Source organism: Lytechinus variegatus, chromosome 8 (genome assembly GCF_018143015.1).
Source record: "Lytechinus variegatus isolate NC3 chromosome 8, Lvar_3.0, whole genome shotgun sequence".
Taxonomy (NCBI): Eukaryota; Metazoa; Echinodermata; class Echinoidea; order Temnopleuroida; family Toxopneustidae; genus Lytechinus; species Lytechinus variegatus.
This window is the reverse complement of record NC_054747.1, coordinates 15949974-15972213: the sequence shown is the minus strand read 5'-3', so window position 1 is coordinate 15972213 and position 22240 is coordinate 15949974. Positions and strand designations below refer to the sequence as shown.

The following is a 22240-nucleotide window of genomic DNA, read 5'->3' as shown; positions in this document are numbered from 1 at the left end:
TCGTTGAGAATGGTTTGAGAAAACAGTAATAAATAGTTTGACTGATTGATTTATAGTCCATCATATCTGATTTGTTAGTTGATTGATTGACTGACTGACTGACTGACTGACTGATTGATTGATTGATTGATTGATTGATTGATTGATTGATTGATTGATTGATTGATTGATTGATTGATTGATTGATTGATGCATGCATGGATGGGTGGATCAATTAATCAGTCATTATACTTACCAGTGGCACATGTTCTTCCTGTTAGACCTGGTTGACAAACACACCTTCCCTCCACACAAGAGCCTCCATTTAGACAGGGTGGTTGACAGACTTGGGGATTTTCACCTGCAAATACATACACACCAGGGGGAATTTCACAAACAGTTAAGTCTGACTAAATGTCATGCTTAAGTGCCAACAGATGCATGTTATTTAACACAGAATCTAACTGATTAATAAGCAGTAACATGCAGAGTTCTGCTCATGATCTAACCAATGATGTGAAGTATGTACATGTACAACGCATGAATTGGAATTTAAGTACAAATTTGAATCACACTTAAATCTTTGTGAAACACCTCCCAGATAACAATATTGATATTAATCATTGAATTCAAATTGACATGTGCATATTCTTTATAAAAGAACCTCTGTTAAAAGATGGTGCCTGGCTAACCTGAGGGTTTTCACATCCAGGTATAAACAAATGCATCAATTTATTTCACTTCAAACATTTTTCACATTTTACACATACACACCCATCTGCCCATTACACAAAATTGTGCGATATATAGTAAAATTGATTTTTATGATTTATCATACATAATAACAAATGCAATCAATCATATAATTTAGTCTTATGATCAATTACTAGGCTTAGTGTTACCAGTCATAGAACACGGATTGTACTTCCTATTGAGTCAACTTTATATTTGTAAAGATGACAGGAGTTGCCCTCCACACAAGAGCCTCCATACCTACAAGGATGCAACAAAACCTGTGCAGTTTTCACTGCAAAATTTGAAAGTGATTGTACCTTGGCAGGTAATATTTCAATAATACATAGAGTAATATTCTATGAACACTTTTTTGAAAGAAACACATTATCCTGAAATATTTAAAAACAGACTTCATAGAATTAGAATTTCATTACAACTTACCTGTGACATCACAAATTAAACTTTATAAAATCTTTACCTGTCATTCTTTGATAGTTTTTATACCTCTCGATTCATTAATATTGTATATTGTTTCAATGGGTTTTAATGCTCTTTATATTAATAAATGCAATTTTCTTGATACATGTTAATGTTTATGGTTTATCATGTAATATAAATCTTATTGTCCATAATATCACTAACAAAACCTTGCTCTTCATTTTACAGCTCTATCTATTTCTTTAAGGCTAAGTAAATTACATTATGTTCTCTAATTTTTCTTCTTTGAAAAAAGTCATCTGGGTGGACATCCCCATTTAACATAACCCCTCACTTCTATCAGCACATGTTATAATGTAGCATTAAAGCATCTCGTTTGAACCTAACTCATCCACTTAGATCATGACACACACTTCCTGAAACACTTGAGAATGACAGAACCAAAGTCACAACCTATCAAATCATCCATGTTTTCCTACTGTCAAAATGTCTTCCCTTTCCTCCCCAAGTCAATTTCACGATATCCATAAATTGTGCATTGGATGTGGTTGCCATAGCAACCTGGAACTTATTTCACTCGTGGACAGACAAGAGAAAAGATGGAATCTATTGATGAATGCTTCCTGCATTCTCCTTTTATTTTAGAGATGAGGTTGCTTCTCTAGGGAGCACCTAGCTCCATATACAAGCCCACATATTACAGATGCCCTACTCCCATTTCCCTTTTTAAACAGATATGTGTTATAGTTTCCATAGAACAGTGCAAGTACAAGGTCCCTACAGTAGCATTTTAGGAGTATTCTCCATGTTACAATTATATGTAGAATACATTGAAATCATGTTTTGAAAGATGTCCTTTCATCATTTCCTATTTAGAACAGAGAGATACCTTCTGTTAAAGATATTTACTGCAAATTCTTGAATTTTATTCTCAAAGTTCCAGTTAAATCAGAAAGATATGGTCTGAATGAAGACAGCATCTTTGTACAATTCTTAAATTTTATTTTCACAGTTCGAGTTATTGGAAGAAATAATTAAAACTATGGTCTCAGAGACATCCTGTTCTCAGTTCGTAATCAAATAAGAACGATATGTTCTCTATGAGAACAGTGTCTTTACAGCAACATTTTTTTTTATTCTTCAAGTTCAATTTATGGATTTAGAAGTTTAATATTTCCTACAGATTCTGTAAGAAAAATAATTCTCCTGTAATGCTTTAATTTCTTTTATTTTATTTAGTTCCAGTTTAATTGGAAGAAAAGCATCAATATCAAAGAATTACTTAACTGAAAAAACAATAATATGATAATACACAAACTACATAAATGGAAAGAATTTGAAGTAAAGGTTCAGCTTTCCAATTATGTACATATTGTCTAAAAAGGCTATTCATAATCAGATGACTTGATCTGTGATTCAGTAGTTCCAACAGATAATATCAGCTGATAAGATTCAACTGATCCATCCATAAATTAAGAGGTTAACCCAGCATCAATTAATTCATCCGATTTTATTTTACATGATTGTCCTCTTCAATTAGAAAAAGTATAATACACACACTCTTTAGCAGTGTTGGGTGTCTCCAGACAGAAATTGTGTGTTTTTGTATTTGTTTCTACACTAAGGGGATGCTGCAAGAAAATATTTGCAATCAATTGCAAATATCGTGTTGCAAGTTTACAATTGATCGATCAATTTTAGCTGTAGCAAATCAAATTACACTGCTTATTTCATGGAGCAGGTTAGCAATCAATCACAAATTTACAATTAACTGCGGGACATACAATTGATTTCGGGTCCAAAAATAAACATCCAATTGATCCCAAGTTCTTGCAACATCCCATTTGTGTTATTGTCTTAGTCTTAATCTGTATCTCATCTGATACTGCCTCAGACCCATCACTGCTGCTTAGAACAAATGACAAAAACGGAGGTGCTCACCATATTCACAAGCAGGGCCAAAGAAGCCCCAGAGACAGGCACATGCTGTGGGACAAGCTGGCATGCCGGTGCAATGTGGAGCATAGCGGCAGGTGCCCCCGTTCACACAACCTGGGCTACACATAGGGGATCTGGGTACTGGGATATGATGCGTTCAGACAATCAAACTGTAAACATGCAAACTGGCTGAAACAGTGTGAACAGCTCATGAAAATACAGTGACGAGAAATGGTGCGAATGGATAAAAGCATGTTAAAATGAAAAGCTATAAAGAATGTAAATTAAATGATATCCAAACAATCTTCCAATCAAGTGTCTATTTCAATTAAAGATTGAAATTATCTTTGGAAATCTTTCTTGGGAAATTTGATACCTACATCTTTTTTGCCCCAGTAACACGTATCCTCTATCAGCTTTAGTACTAAAGCTTTTAATGATAATGGGATGTAACAAAATTGCGATGTATTTTATTTTCCTCATCTCATTAGTCAAGATATCATGCCCCTATCCCAACGGAAATCTTTTCCCAATGAAGCAAATTAATGCCTGTCATCCGAATCAAAAGTACATTTCAGTTAGCTGATCCCCAAAGCTACAGTGATATGATGAATTTTTTTTTTTTCAAAAAAAAATCTGGCATCAGCAAATAATAATAAAATTCCCATAAAATTTTATAATAAAGGAATTTCAAACAGAAAAATATACACTTGATAAGAAAGATTTCCTAATATGATGAAAACAAAATAATGATCAGTATGGATATGATGACACAGGAGTGTTGCATGATGTCATGAAAATGATTTAACAATATGAAAATGAAACAAAGCTGTCAATAATGAAGACAGGTCATGAATGAGCGTATTAAAATGATGAAAATGAAGTTCTCATGGCGATGAAATAGATGATTTGAAAATTACCAACACACTATTATAGCAAAGCAACATGACTGTGAAAATTGGAAAATAAGCAATGAAACCACCCACAAATACTTCAATATCAAAGTGTAAAACTAAATATAACATGAACTAAACCGAACTAAGTTTGTTCCTAAAAGAAAATTACCATTAAAGAAATAGGCCAAAATTAAATGATAGTTCAATATCAAACGTTTGCATATAGACAATGTGATGATACATGTACATTTTAAGTGTTCCATATAAAAAAAGAATAATACTATGAAAAGTAAAATGGCTAGAAATAAATGGTAAAAAAATGAAAACTTGATTTATTCTTCTATTTTTGACAACAGATGAGTAATTTAGTTTTGAAAAACAAAAGAGCCATGTTGTACAAATAACCAAGATTGAAAATAAATTGAAGAAAAATTCATATTCATCTTACTTTCATGCATGACTGTTTATATTTCTTCCAAAATAATATATTTTTAAAATCCAATATAGGATGGATCAATGAGCTCAGAGGAAAAAAATAGAAGAATTGGTAGGTTTTTTAAATAATCAAAATGGTGTAAGTAAACATAATTACTTCAACAATAAATTACACTTTCTTCTCAAAATATTATTCTAAGAATAGTGAAGAATTACACTGATTTTAGATAAATTGACTTTGTACTCTCTTTAACATTCTCCAACATTGTTTCATCTGTCATTTTAACAGGAACCAAAAAGTGTCTTTCTTTTTAATAGATGAATTCTCTACATCTGACATCTTTTTTTATCAAAATTCTTACTTATTTCATCAAAAGAAAATACTCTACATGAAATTCTAGTCCTTATTCAAAATCAGAAACTACATATTCCCATATTGAGATCAAATGGGCAATTAATAAAGATCTATTGGAATTTCAAAACAGATTATGACTACAAGCAATTTTTTCATCGCTTCAAAAGTACATCGCATTGTATGCAACGATTGAGAAAGTTGGGCATTAGTTTTAATCTTAGCTTGAAAATAAATTCTGCTGTACTAGTGACATTCCATTCCCATTAATCCGAAATGATAAAACTGTGGATTCAATACTTTTCAGGAATGGACAAAAAAATGCTGCTTCCTTTTATAACAGAAAACAATTGAAATTGATGTATCACTAATATATAGGTTAAATATGCATACCTATCTACACTATACATATACATAAATACACTTATGCCTATATGATATCTAATTATCTTATCCAGTTTATCAATGAAAATACAGTGGGATGTTCAACATTAACCAGTGTATTAGTTTGTTTGGCTTTATTTTTTTACTCTTTTTTCTTTTTAGATACTTTGTATTTAGGGACAGCCTTATTGAGGTCTAAATTAGAATGATTTTCTTTAACAAGAAGTCTCTACAACACTACAGTCACACCAGTGAAACATACTACATACCACACCATTGTATATCACTGGTAATATCATAATAGGTTTGATCAGCCAGGAGTCAGCTTTGCAAGTGTGACTGTGGTATGAGACTATTGGTGAGACTGGCAACCATAGACTACTATTACAGAAGGTTTCTCTTTTGGCTTGTTGCATAAATTTTCAAGATGTTTTTAATGAAAGGTCGACCTTCCCACAATATGTCTACCAAGATGCAATCAGATCCTAAGAAACAGACAATGAAGTGCTAGTCCAGGGACTGCGGCAAGCATGCAAGCAAGTAAGGGGTGTAGCCCCTGAAGAGGACCTGGCCCCTATCCTACCTTCAAAGCAAGTGTGTCCATCAGGGCTAAGAGTGTAACCTGGAGGACAGGTGCAGTAGTAGCCCCCTGGGGTGTTGACGCAGGAATGGCTGCACTTGGGCTCTGGTCCGTCGGGGCAGCGGGGGTCTCGGCAGGGCATGGTGGTTCCTGCGTTGGCCACGTTGCACTCATTCAGATCTACAGAAATGATGAAAATGTGGCAACAGTTCAAGTTTAATCTTCATGTAATGGCAAAACATTGCTCTATACACTTGTAATTACGTTAAAATATCATGCTCCCAAGTCATCATTACAGATGGTAAAATCAACCTCCGGGGAAAAGCAGAACCATCTGAGATCCTGTCTTCGATTGAACAAACTGATGAACAAAATGACCTTTGAACAGGTCCCTCTTTTGCTTAAGTCTCTAAAATCAGGGGCAATCATCAACAGTGATGCAATATAAGCCTGATGATCACTCAAATCAATCAATTCTTTTGACAATCAGATCATTATCCCTCTTTGAAATTTAACTTGCAATATACAAATATGTCTAACACTGGAGTCTCTCAGCCCTTGGGTACATCTAACTATTAAAGGGGGTAAACCCTATCCCTGAGGTACACTCAAATCATTTGTGAATCCCGATAACAAATGCCTTAATCATTTTAATATCAAGCTTACCTTGGCACAGGCCAGTCTCATGGTTGAGTCTCTCGCCCCTGGGGCAATTATCGCAGGTGGTACAATCAGGTCCTGGGGTGCACTGCCTCTGGTCCACATGAAGCAGGTAACCTTCCTCACAGGAACATACATAGCTACCAAGGGTGTTCCGACAGTTGTGCTGGCAGCCTCCCTGGGTGGGCGTGGCACACTCATCAACATCTGGAGAAAATGGGTAATATGGAAACAGATAATCACATTCAGGTAACTTTGCCTAAGTCAATTTTAATAGGACTACAGAAGTCTTTTTGATTTAGGAAATTTGACTGGAACTCTTAAAGGAATGGTCCCAAAGGAGTGGAGAGAGTGCATACATTAAGTGTGGGCCTGCCAGGATCCGATGACGGGGTAAAAATAATTACAATGCAAAGTGCTTAGAAACAAATTATAAGTACTACACAAATGTAACTATTATAAAAGGAATATAACACAAGTTTTGCATATTCTCATCTTAATAGATGAGTGTAATCATCATTAAAACGTGCTGTAACTTTTATGTAAGAGTTCATTTTTGTCATACCGTATGAATAAAAGGTCAGGCAAATAATGTGTCTGAAGGAAACATTCAGATACATCAAGAGACACCTACACAGATCAAAAGAGAGACAGATACAGAAGCAAACACAAACATACCTTAATCAAAATTTTGCGCTTCCATGACATTAACTCCAGCAACAACTGCTACGATGGAAAATCTACATGTCAAGCCAAACATAACACCTAAGGTAACCTCAAAAACTAAATAAACCCTAATCCTTATCTTTACACTATTCTGAACCAAAAAACTCTCTAACACTTCTAACTCTGACCCTATGCCCTCTGAGATATTAAGACCGGAGCAAATGTCGCAGGAGCAATTGTCATGTCACCGATATAGAGAGCACTGTTCATACCTTCGCAATGTCTTCCATTGTTATGCAATCTCATGCCTGAAGGGCATTGGCATCTGAACCCGTCTGCTGTGTTGATACATTTGTGTGAACACAATCCGTCTGTACATTCGCTGGGTGCTGAATGTGAGAAAGATACAACATGAACAGTGATACCAATTAATACTCAGCAGTCATTTCATTTTGCAACAATTTTTTCTTCCTGACATGCATTTAAAGGTGTTTGGTACTGCAAAATCAGAAAATAGCATTGAAAACGAAGCTTTTGGATACGCACTTCTTTAGAGCAAAATTGCATGAATGAACAGAACTAAAAAATATATAATAGAACCAACAAAATTGTGGACGCGACATGACAAGCTGTGATTGGCTGTCAAGGGAAACAAATGTTGCTATGAAATTTCCATCCATGACCAGTGGAGATTTCATGAAACAAATAGATGATTGTTTGCACTGATAACTGTTATAAGCTGCTGGAATCCAGCATATGATTGGCTCAATACAAATAGTGAGATAAAATCACTGACTTTTTTATTTGTGAAACACTGCCCAGAAATGAAGCTTATCTTTCACAGATGCCAACATTTTTTCAGGATTGTTCCACTAAAAAAAATTCCTTACCTTGACAGTCTGCGTATCCGAGTCCTTCGTATCCAGGAGGACAAGTACATCGGAAGCTACCAGCCGTGTTTTCGCAACCAAACTGGCATCCATGATCCTGAAGGCATTCATTCACATCTGAAAGTAATAAACATTTCAATCTTGAAAATAAATAGTGACAACAACAATAATTATATCAAAAAATCATTATGAAATTAATATTGTAGTAGCACGAGGAGTAGTAGTAATATCAACAATACTAATCATCATTATGAGCATAAGATTATATTACATACTTTTTCTAATACCATTTTCATTTTGATTTAATGCTCAAGACACTTTGAAATAATGGGGAAAGGAATAAGAAAGGACAAACTGTCATCATATCATTTTTGTGGCAAGTATGTAACCAAAACCTTTGTTGCATTCTCTTTGCCAATCTTGGCACTAAATATTTGTATTATATCACCTGATTAGTTGGAATAAACTTACATCACTAGTACATCACTAGTATTCATACTCTTGTAGTTAAGTAATGCAGAAACAAAATCCCAAGTTTCACGCGACTGTACCAAGTATAATCTCAATACTTTTTTTTTAAATAATGCACAGATCAAGAAAAATCAAAATAATTAGATAGACTTACCAGTACACATCCTTCCATCCAGACCAAGCTCGTACCCAGGGGGACAAAGACACCGGTAGGAACCCTTGGTATTGATACACTGGTAGTGACATAGACCCCTCTCCTGGGAGCACTCGTTGATGTCTGGAAGAAAATAATTGAAATTATCTCAAGGACATTGTATCTGCTATCTAGACAGGTTATCCGATAATACTTATGATTAATAATGTGCCAAATCCATTCTTTACAGGGCTCACGGTACAATGTAAGAAATAGAAAACATATATGGCAGAAATAAAAGACAAAACTCAAGGACAGTTAAGAATAGGTAGCGATAAATAGGCGCATCTTCAAGTAACGTTGAAATGTAGCAACACAAGTGCAGTCTTGTATAACTGAAGGGAGATCATTCCAGACAAATAGCATACAGAAATTTATCCTATTCTGGAAATTTTGAACTTCTTAAATAAATTTATAATCAGAATCTAATGGAAGCTGCAAAAGATGACACACTTTCATTTTAAACAATTTGATGAGTCTTTTGAAGGAAAACCTATCAAGCACCAAGTTTTTCAAATACATTTTGAAACCTACATACTGCGATTGTAACAATAAATCACAACTCTCTTACCAACACAGTTCTGTCCGTTACTATGAAGCTGGAAGCCTTCAGGACATCTGCATCTATATGAGCCTGCAACCTCGTCACAACCAAATTCACAAACAGCGCCATACCTCTCACAAGCATTCATACCTGGGGAGTGAAATATATATGGTCATCTTCCAATATTTTTTCTCTTGTGACCAGCTTTCTACTTTAATAACTGAACTGAAGACACAATTTTTAGATGCTTACATGAGGTCATTGCATCAGTTTTTCCCAGAAAAGATCTTGCCTACTGGAAGCAGGTGGATCCTTTACAAAGCATATTGGAATGATCTAATTCAGCATTGAATAGATTAAGAATTATTGCGGGTTTTCTTATTTCTACCATTGCCTTACCTTACTTTTGGCAACTAGATACTTGACCTTCACAAATTCCTGATTGAACTGGTTTCAATTGGATATTTCAAAATTTGCTCTTTGTTTTTCAAGGATTTGATGAAGATAAAATTGAAAATATGATAAATTACAAGAATACAAGTTCATCCAAATCTATGTAAGAACTAATGTCTAAAACCAAGTCAGTTTTATTTGTATACGTGATAAAGTTCAGGGGAAACTCATTAGAATACACTTCTGTCATTCTATTGTTGTCTTGTTCATTTTATAGTGTCAGGTCATGAAAGTTCTTACGGTAGTTCAGTCATGAAATTAAAATCATGAAAATATAATTTGAATTAATTAATAAATAACTAAGAAAAAAAACCTTACTTGAGCAGGTCCTAGAGTCTGATCTGAGAGAGTAGCCCGTTCGGCAGGTACAGAAGTAGCTTCCTTCTGTGTTCATACATAGATGCTGACACCCGCCGTTAGCTGTTCTGCATTCGTTCAAATCTGAAAACCATTACACAAATGATGGTTGTAGCAATTAAGTTAATCAATTAATGTACTAACTGTTAGTGTTTTGTAAATTTGAAGTTATGTGTGATATACTAGCATATAATAGCCCAGGCGGGTGTTTCATAAAGATGTTTGTAAGTTAAGAGCGAATTTAAGAATGACTGGTGATCCTTTCTTGTGGTAAATGATATTTTCATTGGCGATGGTTTGGCACGTAAGAAAGGATCACCAGTCGTTCTTAAAGTCACTCTTAACTTACGAACAGCTTTATGAAATGGCCCCCTGGGGGAATTTGTAGGGGGCAGGGGAGCAAAAGACCCTCTGATTTCTTGAAAAGATACAAAATTGAAACCAAAGGAAGGGGACAAAAGAAGCATTTGCAGTTCTAGACAATTTTTCCTTTTTTTATTTGCGGGAGGTGGTGCTTCTGCAGACTTGAAAATTATATTGGTAATTTCCATTAAAAGAAAATGGCCCATTGTGCAAGTGTGTTATTTAGCTTTGAAACTCTCAATTTTTCTGTGGAGGCCAGACTCCCAGAGCATAATAAGAAGTGCTTTACATACAATTAGTAGGGTTTCAAATGTTATTCTCTCACAACCTGGCAAACTGCATTATAGTATATCTTATATTCTTTTTGTTTGGGGGGATCCATACGATTAATAGACTTACCGACACATCTCCCTGCAATACTGGAGTAGCCTTTAGCACAGTTACAGTGATATGACCCAATGGTGTTAATACACTTTCCTGTGCACCCATGTGGTAGACTGGCACACTCATCAATATCTGTCAAGGTTAAAACCATGCAAGAGGTGTTCACACTTGAAAATTAGGTGCATATCGGGCAGGGCATATTTCAAGTTATTTTTAGTCATTGTAAGAAGTGTTGACATTAGTACCAGAGCACATTAAACAACATTCAACAGGTTTTCAAGATACAAAGTGGAAACCAACGGAAGGAGAAATAAGAAGCATTTGCAGTTCTAGAAACTTTTTCTTTTTTATTTGTGGGAGGTGGTGCTTCTGTAGGCTTGAAAAATATTGGCATTTTCTGTACAAAAAAATGGCCCATTGTGACGCTTTAAACCATGCAAGAGGTGTTCACACTTGAAAATTAGGTGCATATCGGGCAGAGCATATTTCAATATTTCTTGATCGTTGTAAGAGGTGTTGACATTAGCACCAGAACACATTAAACAACATTCAACAGGTTTTCAAGATACAAAATGGAAACCAAAGGGAAATAAGAAGCATTTACAGTTCAAGACGATTTTTCTTTTTTATTAGCGGGAGGTGGTGCTACTGTAGGCTTGAAAAATTATATTGGTAATTTCAGTAAAAAGAAAATGGCCCATTGTATAAGGTTAAAACCATGCATATTCGGCGGGGCATATTTCACTAATAATAATAATTGGATTTATACAGCTCTTTTTCCAGAGGATACAAAGCGCTGTTAATTGCGTAAGACAAGTTAAGGTTTATGGTTATATAAGTGTGTTTTGAGATGTTTTTTGAAGAGGTTAAGAGAAGAGAGGATTCGAAGAGATGGAGGGAGTTTGTTCCAAATTTCTCATTCATTGTAAATGATGTTGACATTAGCACCAGAACACATTAAACAACATTCAATAGGTTTTCATACTTCAAAACAGGGTGGATAACAAGCAGGGTATATTTAAGATTATTTAGTTATTGTAATTGGTGTTAACGCAAGCACCATAGAACCGTCAACAACATGCAGGATTGTTTTGCCTTTCAGTCACTTCACTGTGGTGAATTAGTGATGAAATATGGTGTCGACACAAGGACAACACCGGAACAATCGTACCCAAGTCATACATTTTCCTACCAGGAATAGCTGTTGTGGGTGTTGACACCTAATCAACACAAAGTAGCTAAGTGTGACTGGTGTTTCAAACAACTGTTTACCTGGTGTTGATGCTAACACAACACCAAAAACTAACCTCCACAAGTCATACTGTCTTCTTGTAGTTCAAATCCTTGTCTACACTGGTAAGAATAGCTGCCATTAGTATCAACACAATCAACAACTGCTGTTTTTAATGATTGTTTACACATCAATGATAAACTATGGTGTTGATGCTAACACAACACCAAAAACTAACCTCCACAAGTCATACTGTCTTCTTGTAGTTCAAACCCTTGTCTACACTGGCAGGTGTAACTACCATGGGTGTTGAGGCACATGTGATGACAAACACTAGGTCCTCCATTCTGCCTGCACTCATCGATATCTACAGGAAGAAAGGAAAAATTACATGATTTGAATTAATAAATTTAAGTAATTTTAATAATTCAAATCAATAATTGAAAATTACATAAACCAAAATCGTTTGGGTGGTGTTTTATGGTTATTCTATCTCTGTGTTCCAAGTTTGCAGCATAAACTAAGTTGTGTTTTGGAATATACTATCTGAAATGTTTTGTTATCATTTAGTCATCAGCCAAAACATGAAGCTGTAATATTTTTATTTTTATAATGGCATTAAGGATTATGTTGTGTTTATATTACATGTACTTGTTCTTCACTTTGTTTTGTTCATACACCGTATGTGCTTCCTTTGTAAGTATACCTCATTGAAAAATCAGATTTGCTGTAAGGGCTATCCACCCTATGATCACTTGAAAAGGGGGTTAGGTCCATTTTTCATCAAATTTGATTTTTTTTCTCAATGTATAGACTTTTAGTACACGTAGCTCTAGAAGATGATACCAAAGAAAAGTTGGCATTCCCATTAAAATGGCATTGTGTACTACTGATTCTTTTGTATAGTTTTGTATAGATGTTCACTGTCATTATGAATCTTACTGGCTTTGTAACTTTTATATGCCTGATGCTTGTACTTAACCCAAGGTGTTATGCAACAACACAGCACTGCAATCTAGGCCGAAGTGATGTTATTGATACTCATGTACCAATTGATCATGTATATGTAAATAATGTTCATAATCGTAATAATGTACATTCATTCAGTCCGAGCAAGAAATATATTGGTGCTCCTGTACAATGTTATGCCAATTGTGTATCCACATTTCACATCTTGATATTGTTATCAGGTGATGTGAATCCGAACCCAGGCCCTGTCACACGTAGTAAGGCCCATTCGGATCCTGATCCTGACACAAACTGTCTTTCAGTGTCATACAAATATGACAGTAAAACACTTCACTCTCTCAATACCTGTTCTAATTCTACATTCTGCTGTAATCAGAACAAAGAAGTTTGTAATACGATCATGTCTTAGGTATAACTAGAGGACGAAAGACACATCGAGGTAGGTAGGGTGGCTGTGACCGTTTTAATGACAACATCAAATTTGGTATGCTTAATTGCCGTTCTGTGCGTAATAAAACTACCCAATTTCATGAATTTGTCCTCGATCACCGACTCGACTTCACATGTGTCTGCGAAACCTGGCTTACCACGTCCGATGATGCTGCAACTGCTGACCTCTGTCCACGAGGATATCTCTTCAAGCATCACCCCAGATCAACCAAGCGCGGTGGTGGAGTCGGGTTCCTCTACAAGGACAGTCTTCATGTTGATATTGGCCCAACAGGACAATTTGACACCTTCGAATCCCTGTCTGGAACTTTGTCTCATGCCGGCTCCAAGCAGGTCGACATCATCGTCGTCTACCGTCCTCCTAGATTTCAGGGATTTTCTCAGTTTCTCATTGATTTTTCAGCATTTCTTGATGAGAGACTGTGCAATCCTTCCTCTATCTTGATCACGGGGGACTTGAACATACACCTGGATAAGACTTCGTCTCCGCACACTCTAACGTTTCTGGATCTCATCAGCAGCCATGGTCTCTCCCAGTTGGTCACATCCCCAACTCACGACAAAGGTCATATTCTTGACGTTGTCCTCGTCCAGAACTCGGACAAGCTACCGATCTCCAAACCGAACATTATTCCAGGTATTTCAGACCACATTGCTATCACCTGTGTAATTCGCTCTTGTAGATCAAATCGTGTCAATAGAGCATATACCTCACGCAACATCAAAGATATCAATAGAAAGTCTTCTATAGAAGATGTCGCGAAAAGCAATATTATTTCCCCATCCTCCGTGTCTGAGAATATCGACTCGGCTACCAACCGCTACAACACCATCCTAACCTCACTTCTCGATATTCATGCCCCTGCCAAGACCCGCAAAGTGAGAGATCACCGAGACAGCCCCTGGTACAACAGCGAGATAACCGTTGAGAAACGCAAGCGTCGACAGCTCGAGCGACGATGGCGATCAAACGGCAAGCTCTGCATAGACAGACAGATGTTCCAAGCGCAACGAGACGTTGTGAATCATCTTGTTGAACGCGCCAAGAAATCCTACTATGTTGGGCTAATCAACATGTGTGGTAATGATACTAAGAAACTCTACTCCACCGCTAACCGTCTCCTCAATCGTAAACAGGACTCTCTACTCCCAAGGCACACCGATAGTCAAGAACTGGCCCAGAGATTCATCCACTTCTTCCACTCTAAGATACATAAAATTCAGAACAGCCTTACCCCAGATCTTACACCTGTCGATCCTGTCACATCAGCTTCCTTCGATACGATCCGGCCAACGACTCCTGACGAGATAAAGTCACTACTTTGCAGATTACCAGCCAAATCCTGCCATCTAGATCCCATCAATACTGTTCTCATCAAGGAATGCAGCTCTACATTCGCTAGTATTATTACCTATATTGTTAATCTAAGTATTGATCAGGCATGTGTACCTTCTGTCCTAAAAACGGCTCACATCCTTCCTATCCTGAAAAAACCCAATCTTGACCCCCAATCCCTGAGTAACTATCGTCCGATTTCTAATCTTCCATTCCTTTTCAAAATATTAGAGCGAGTAGTTTTTTCACGATTATTAGACTATTGCATAGATAACAACCTCCTTGATCCCTTCCAATCTGCTTACCGCCCCCATCATAGTGTGGAAACACTCCTCACAAATGTTACCAATCATGTTCTCCACGAGATGGATAAGGGAAAAGTGACTGGTATGATACTCCTTGATTTGTCAGCAGCATTCGACACCGTTAATCACACAGTCCTATTCAACACTCTCATATCTCTCGGTGTCAATGGTAAGGCACTTCAATGGTTTAAATCATACCTTACACTTCACTCCCAGGCAGTAAGGATAAACGGTTGCCTTTCTGATTTTTTACCACTTAAATGCGGAGTGCCGCAAGGCTCTGTGGGCGGGCCCACCATGTTCATGTTATATCTAACAGGTCTTAGGAATATTTTCCTTCAGCACTCACTCTCTTATCATATCTATGCTGACGATATTCAAATATATACGTCATTCAAACCCAATCAGAGCGATGCAGCTAGCGCTATCCACAATCTTGAGCGATGCGTTGACGATGTCCATATCTGGTTAAACTCACATTCACTTAAATTAAACCTTGCAAAATGTGAATTTATCATGTATGGATCCAAACCTCAATTAGAAAAGATTTCGATCAACTCAGTCACGCTCGCTGGGCATGAAGTGTCCTTATCTACTGCCTGCCGTAATCTAGGTATTTTTCTTGATTCCCAAATGACAATGCCCACACAGATTCAACGTATCTCTCAATCAGTTCGCTATCAGTTACGCAACCTAGGCTTCATCCGTAAATACCTCACCCGCAATGCCACAGAAAAAATCACCCATGCGCTAATATCATCTCGACTAGATTTCGGAAATGCCCTAATGTTTGGTTTACCTCAAAATGCTCTTGCAAAACTTCAAAAATTACAGAATGCTGCTGCGCGTATAGTGACCCTCACCAATAAGCACAGCCACATCACACCCGTTCTGAAATCGCTACACTGGCTACCTGTTGAACAACGCGTTATTTTTAAGATTCTTTTATTACTCTTTCACTGTACACATGGATCCGCTCCTCTCTATAACATCTCCTTGATACACCAATATGCCCCTTCTAGATCTCTTCGTTCTCAAGACTCTGGTTTGATGGTTATCCCTAAAATCAAAACAAAGTGGGGGAACGTACATTTGCCCATGCTGGGCCATCCGCATGGAATTCTCTTCCTCGGACCATTAAAGATAGTAGCTCTGTTGAAATGTTTAAATCTAATCTTAAAACCTATATGTTTAATTTGGCCTACAATTGATATTTATCCCTTCTATCTGTCTTCAGCACTTTTAATCTAAATGCTTTTCCTTCTTTTTCACCTCTTCTTTGCACTAGTGCGCCTAGAGCATTTGATATTCTTATGGATTTGGCGCCATACAAATCATACATATTATTATTATTATTATTATTAAAAATTGGAATAAAATAGCAAAGAAAAATCACCTTTTTTTCAAAAGGGTCCATTTCAGTTTGGTTGCAAAAGGGTCCACACAGAATTTTTTTGGAAAAAAATATTTTTTAGAAATATGAAGATGGGTAGATTTCTTTTATACCCAATTTTATGATCACATGATAGGTTAGTACATCATGAATAATTAGTTTCTCATAAAAATATTGCAATAAGTGAGAATAAAAAAACAGGTTTTTTCTCGGAAGGGTCCAAAGTGTACCTAACACTTTTTGCAACCAAACTCTTCAAATACTTGCTTTGAGAGTCCCATCCTGCACCGGCATGACTTACCGATACATGACCTTCCATTCATATGCAGTCTGAACCCTTGTCTACAGGAGCACCTGTAGCTACCGGCGGTGTTCTCACAGTTGTGATGACACGGCTGCCACTGGCTCTGTCGACACTCATCAACATCTGGAAAGGGAATCGTACAAAAACATGAACATGAAAAACTTAATCTTCTGAAGCTTGCAAGACCATTTGTACAAAATGATCAAGGGGGGGGGTGTTTCACAAAGATTAAAGTATGACTTCGAGTTGCACTTACATGCAGACGCATAGATGATATGCAACGCACAATCTTGTTGATTAATATGCAGTAGTGCGCATCCTCTGGGCATGATCTGACCAATGCGGTCATGACTTTTATACCACACACAACTACGCATTTAAGTGCGACTATAAGTCATACTTAAATCTTTGTGAAACACCCCCCCTGGAGAGGTAGTTGGTAAAACGCCACTTGGTCTTCACCCACTTCGTCTACTTTTCATTTGGTCTAATTAACCCACATGGTCTCACCCTAGAGGTCTACAACAGTTTGTCTATTAACATTCATCAACATCTGGACAGACGCTCGTACAAAACATGAACATATCACTCAATCTTGTTAAAGCCTATTTCAGTTTTGGGTGAATCTCCCATTAGTTAATTTTGACCATTCCAATTCATTACTGGAATATACATGTATATGAATGTGTAGGCCCTAAAACATTGACAATGTAATATAAATGAAAAACATGTTCTACTAGATGAATTTCAGGAATTCATGTTTCAGTGTGTTCACACTCTGAATCAATTTAAAACATATTTTCTTCAGGTTCACCCATGCATTAAGGCAGTGTGCGCTTTATATTTTCTTGCACATTTGTGCGTGTTTCAAAAACATGTGAGGGGTTCAAGACCTCTTAATAAACATTCTTTGTTAATTTGGGCAATATCTGCAACCTAAAAACTATCAAGAATCGGAGCGAAACTATATCATTATTTTATGTTGAAAAAGAAACCCAATGAAGGCTCTTGCATTTATCAATATCATGTAGTTTCTGAACTGGCCATGTCATCCTTTTTGGCTATTGACATTGCCTATGCACAGATTAAAGATGAACTGAGTAAAATGATAAATCATTCTACACGGGTATCTTCACCTGTCAAGGTTTTAAATATCGCATAATTTTTTTTCTAAAATACTTGTTACCTTTCTAAAACACTTGTTACTTATCATACTTTGCCCATGCATGTATATTTCTTTTGCCAGGTATTGCCCATGACCATATCTCCGACCTACAAACCTTCCCAGCATCCTCAAGCAAGAAAAATAATACACCTATGAATTATGTCTTCATATTGCTCCCAGCTTATCAAGGATTTACAGACGACTCTTAAAATCAACTCTCCTTTCAGTTACCGAGATAGGGAGAAAGGTTCAACGTTGGGCAGGTGGCGACAAACCAAATTGCCAATTTAGGGATCAGAGAGTGTCTGGGTGTGCAGAGAAGTGCCAAGTGGCAGGAAGGATCAATTAGAAGCTGTCATATCTCCAAATGACGGCCTGTGGACTTCCATTCAGGATTTTTCAAATGCAGGGCATGCTATGGCCTAGGTCTACAGTTTATAGCCTGTATTGTTTTGTTGGGTATGATCACATGAGGAGGTATTAGCAATTTTCACTGGCAACTGTTAAAAGCTGCTAAAATGCTGGCGTGTGATTGGCCGAGAGAAAAATAAGTGAGTGAAATCAATGACAAAAAGCTTCATGACAGGCCTATGCTCCCCTGATAAATGGCTTGATTTGATTTAAGTTTGGTTCACCAATAAAGCCACTCGAAATAGCAGGCAGTGACTAAAAATTAACTGAATTTACGGGAGTAATATAACTGCATTGAATTAAATTTGACTTTGATGGATAAAATGGTAGAAAATTGCATGAGATCGCACAGCGACCTCCAAGGGCAGAAAAAGGTCGATTTCAATGAAAGTAATATCAGACCAAGAATAGTCCAGTCATCCCTTTCATTCATACTATACATTCTTTATACTATATGTCCATTTTCTTAATCCATTTACTTTTGTACCCTAAGTTCTCATAATATGCTTTGATTATTTTATATAATCAAAGCCTCCAAGTATAAGTAGCCTCCAAATTAGCATTTATTATTTTAGGAGACTTTATCTCACAAGGCCACTATTGGCTTTATTTTAAGTCCTCCTTTTCGTTTCTCATATTATAACTGTACACAGGCCTAATCATACACGAATATCGTTGTATTTTAAGTAGTTTTTTGCATGCTTACATTTTAAAATACTGATGTATATATTCGAAGTGTATTTTTCTATGTATATATCTGTACTCATTGCCTTTTTTTGGAAATGAATAAATGAACTGAATTGAAAGTTGTACTAAAAAAACATGTACATTAAAATCCATTCATGGATTGCGTGATCAGTGGATATGTCAACTTTTTTACTCTTAGCTATTTACATTCAAATCCATGATATAACAAGAAATAAAACTAAGAGAAAGGATTAACGGAAATGGCCATCTTCCTTTTTAAGCAGGTCAAGCTCTTCTCTGTCATAGGAACTACAGATAATACAGAGGTCAAATTAAGGTATCATTTTTTATATAGCAACATAGATACCTTGATGTTAGATAAAGAAACATTGCCCATAAAAAAATCTTACCAAACTCACGTGTTCTGACACAATCATACGTGACCCAGATGGACCAAAGCATCATTTCTGAATAGGTGCATTCAGACCAACTTGTTCACCAGAATGCCCATTCATTTATAAGAACTTGTTCCAGCTTCAAAAATACCTAATAATTAACACATTCACACCGACCATTTGCAGACCATTTGGGATAAGTTCTTGAAGTGTACAGAGCGTGCAGTATGGGTCTAATTAGCAGGCAAGGTGTGAGCAGTACAAGGCGCCCTCCCCCAACTATTTGCGGGGTTGTTCTCATAATCTACTTTTACACAGCCAAAATACCAACAACCTTGAAAAAAAAATCCATGCAAAAGTTCTCTTAATTACAGCAAGTCCCTACAACTTAGCGGGTATTTTCATTCGCAGATATTACAAGTCTTTTGCTTTCACATTGGCAAAAATATGTCTGTTATTTTCGGACCAGGGTGGATCAGGATAAATTACCCCTATCAGAGAATGACTGGTATTCTTGAACTTCGGGGCAGTCTGAAAGCACCGTGTGGCATATCATCCATCAGGTAAAGTTTAAGGGTTTCATTGGTTTGTCTATAGAATTAATGTTTGATAATTAACACTTGTCTATCATAAGTCTATCAACTAGTCTCCAAAGAATTCATCCTGTGATTGCTGACGATTTAATGGAGGAAATCATATCACTTTAATTAAGAAGGAAATCCATAATGACAATGGTCCACTTTTAGCTGACTGCTAAGAAACTATTGTATACTCTACAAGTGATCAACCAGTAGACCAATGGCTTGGAGTCATTTCTGAGAGAGTATGGATAGACGCTTTATTAAAGGGGTACTATGACCTTTTCATCACCATCATCATTACTACTGTCATTAATCATCATCATCATCACCACAATCATCATCATTTAACATTAATCATCACCACCATCATCATCATCAACAACATCACATGATGGTCATCATCACCACCATCATCATCACCATTATCCCCATCACCATATCATCATCATAATCATCATCACCATCATCATTGTCATCATCATCATCATCACTATCATCATCATCACCATCTTTATCCTAATCATCATTTTCATTACCATAATCACCATCACCACATCATGGAGCGTTGTGGCCCAGTGGATTAGTCTTCTGACTTTGAAACAGAGGGTCATGGCTTCGAATCCCAGCCATGGGGAATTTCCTTCAGCAAGAAACTCATCCAAATTGTGCTGCACTCAAACCAGGTGAGGTGAATGGGTACCCGGTAGGAAGAAATTCCTTGAATGCTTGAGCGTCTAGGCAGCTCAGCTAAAGCCGGGGTAATAATAATAGCAGGGCCCGCTGGTAGAACAGTTTTTGAAACTGAAGTGGCTACCCTGGGTAAATATACCTATATCATTATTATCATTATTATTACTATCATCACCATTAAAGTTAAACTCACCTATAAATCATTATTTGGCAGCAGAGAGTGTAAACCCAGTTCCACGTTCACATCAGTAACTGCTATCATCATCATAATTACCATCATTATCATCATAATCACCATCGCCATCATCATCAGTCATTATCATCATCATCATCACCATCATGATCATCACCATCATTATGATAACTGTTAAACCATATTGATTTGGAGACAGAGTACCCCAGTTCCAAGCTCTCAGCAGTAATTGCCATCACCATCGTTGACAACAACATCATCACCTTCAACATCTTCATTACCACCATCACCATCAACAACACCACCAACACCATCATCATCATCATCATCATTGTTGCCATGAGAACGAAGTTGGCTCTGTTGGTAAAGCGTCTGCCTGTCGAACCAAAGATCATGGGTTCGAGACCACCCCAGTCGGATGACTGAAGCCAGCGCATTGTGTATAAACGTCTCTCCCATGATTCATGGATGCAGGCTATGTTACAGTGGAAAACACTCCATCCCTCGGATAGGATGTTAAATGGAGGCCCTGTGTAGAGGAGAATAACCACCTTTGCACGTTAAGAACCCAATGCACTATTCGATTAAGAGTAGGGGGGAAACCCGGGTGTAGTGGTCCACCTGCATTCCGCAACCGATTATCAGGAGAGACCTGCGGGTCACAGTTCTGTGTGCGTGCTTTTCTTGGCGACCCAGATTGGCTGGCTCCTTGAATGCGCCTTTGAATGTCTTTGACAGATATATGGCACTAAAAATGCTGTGCATCTTCATCATCACCAAGGTTAAACTCACCAATACATCTGTTTGTCTGGCGAGAGAGTAAACCCAGTTCCACATTCACAGCTGTATCCTCCTTCTGTAGGACTGCTATCATCATCACAATCATCATCATCACCATCATCATCAACATCATCATCATCACCAGTCATCATCATCATCATGACCATCATTATTATCATCATCATCATCATTACTATCATCACCATCATTATCATAAATCATCATCACCATTATCATCACCATCTTTATCCCAATCATCATCACCATCATCACACCATCATCACACCATCAACATCATCATCATCATCTTCATCATCATTACTATTGTTATTTTTATCATCATCATTATCATCACCAAGGTTAAACTCACCTATACATCTTTGTTTGTCTGGCGAGAGAATAAACCCAGTTCCACATTCACAGCTGTATCCTCCTTCTGTAGTCACACATTGCTATCATCATCATAATCATCATTATCAGCATCATCATCACCTTCATCATTATCAGCATCATCATCATCATCAACATCATCATCATCACCAGTCATCAGCATCATCATCATTATTATCATCATCATCACTATCATCACCATCATTATCATCAATCATCATCACTATTATCATCACCATCTT

The 22240-nt window shown here is 36.9% G+C and overlaps 1 protein-coding gene across 1 annotated transcript in view; it reads right to left on the bottom strand.

The window, feature by feature from the left end:
* Window positions 1-22240, bottom strand: part of LOC121419513 — a 331043-nt gene that overhangs the window by 231475 nt on the left and 77328 nt on the right. The window contains exons 8-19 of the mRNA XM_041613966.1: window positions 16704-16829; window positions 12188-12316; window positions 10734-10850; window positions 9933-10055; window positions 9189-9311; window positions 8579-8701; window positions 7954-8070; window positions 7336-7452; window positions 6404-6604; window positions 5741-5917; window positions 3094-3231; window positions 236-340 (exon numbers count right to left, since the gene is read on the bottom strand). Coding sequence (XP_041469900.1) covers window positions 236-340; window positions 3094-3231; window positions 5741-5917; window positions 6404-6604; window positions 7336-7452; window positions 7954-8070; window positions 8579-8701; window positions 9189-9311; window positions 9933-10055; window positions 10734-10850; window positions 12188-12316; window positions 16704-16829 — 1596 coding nt within the window. The remainder of the gene's footprint in view (window positions 1-235; window positions 341-3093; window positions 3232-5740; window positions 5918-6403; window positions 6605-7335; window positions 7453-7953; window positions 8071-8578; window positions 8702-9188; window positions 9312-9932; window positions 10056-10733; window positions 10851-12187; window positions 12317-16703; window positions 16830-22240) is intronic.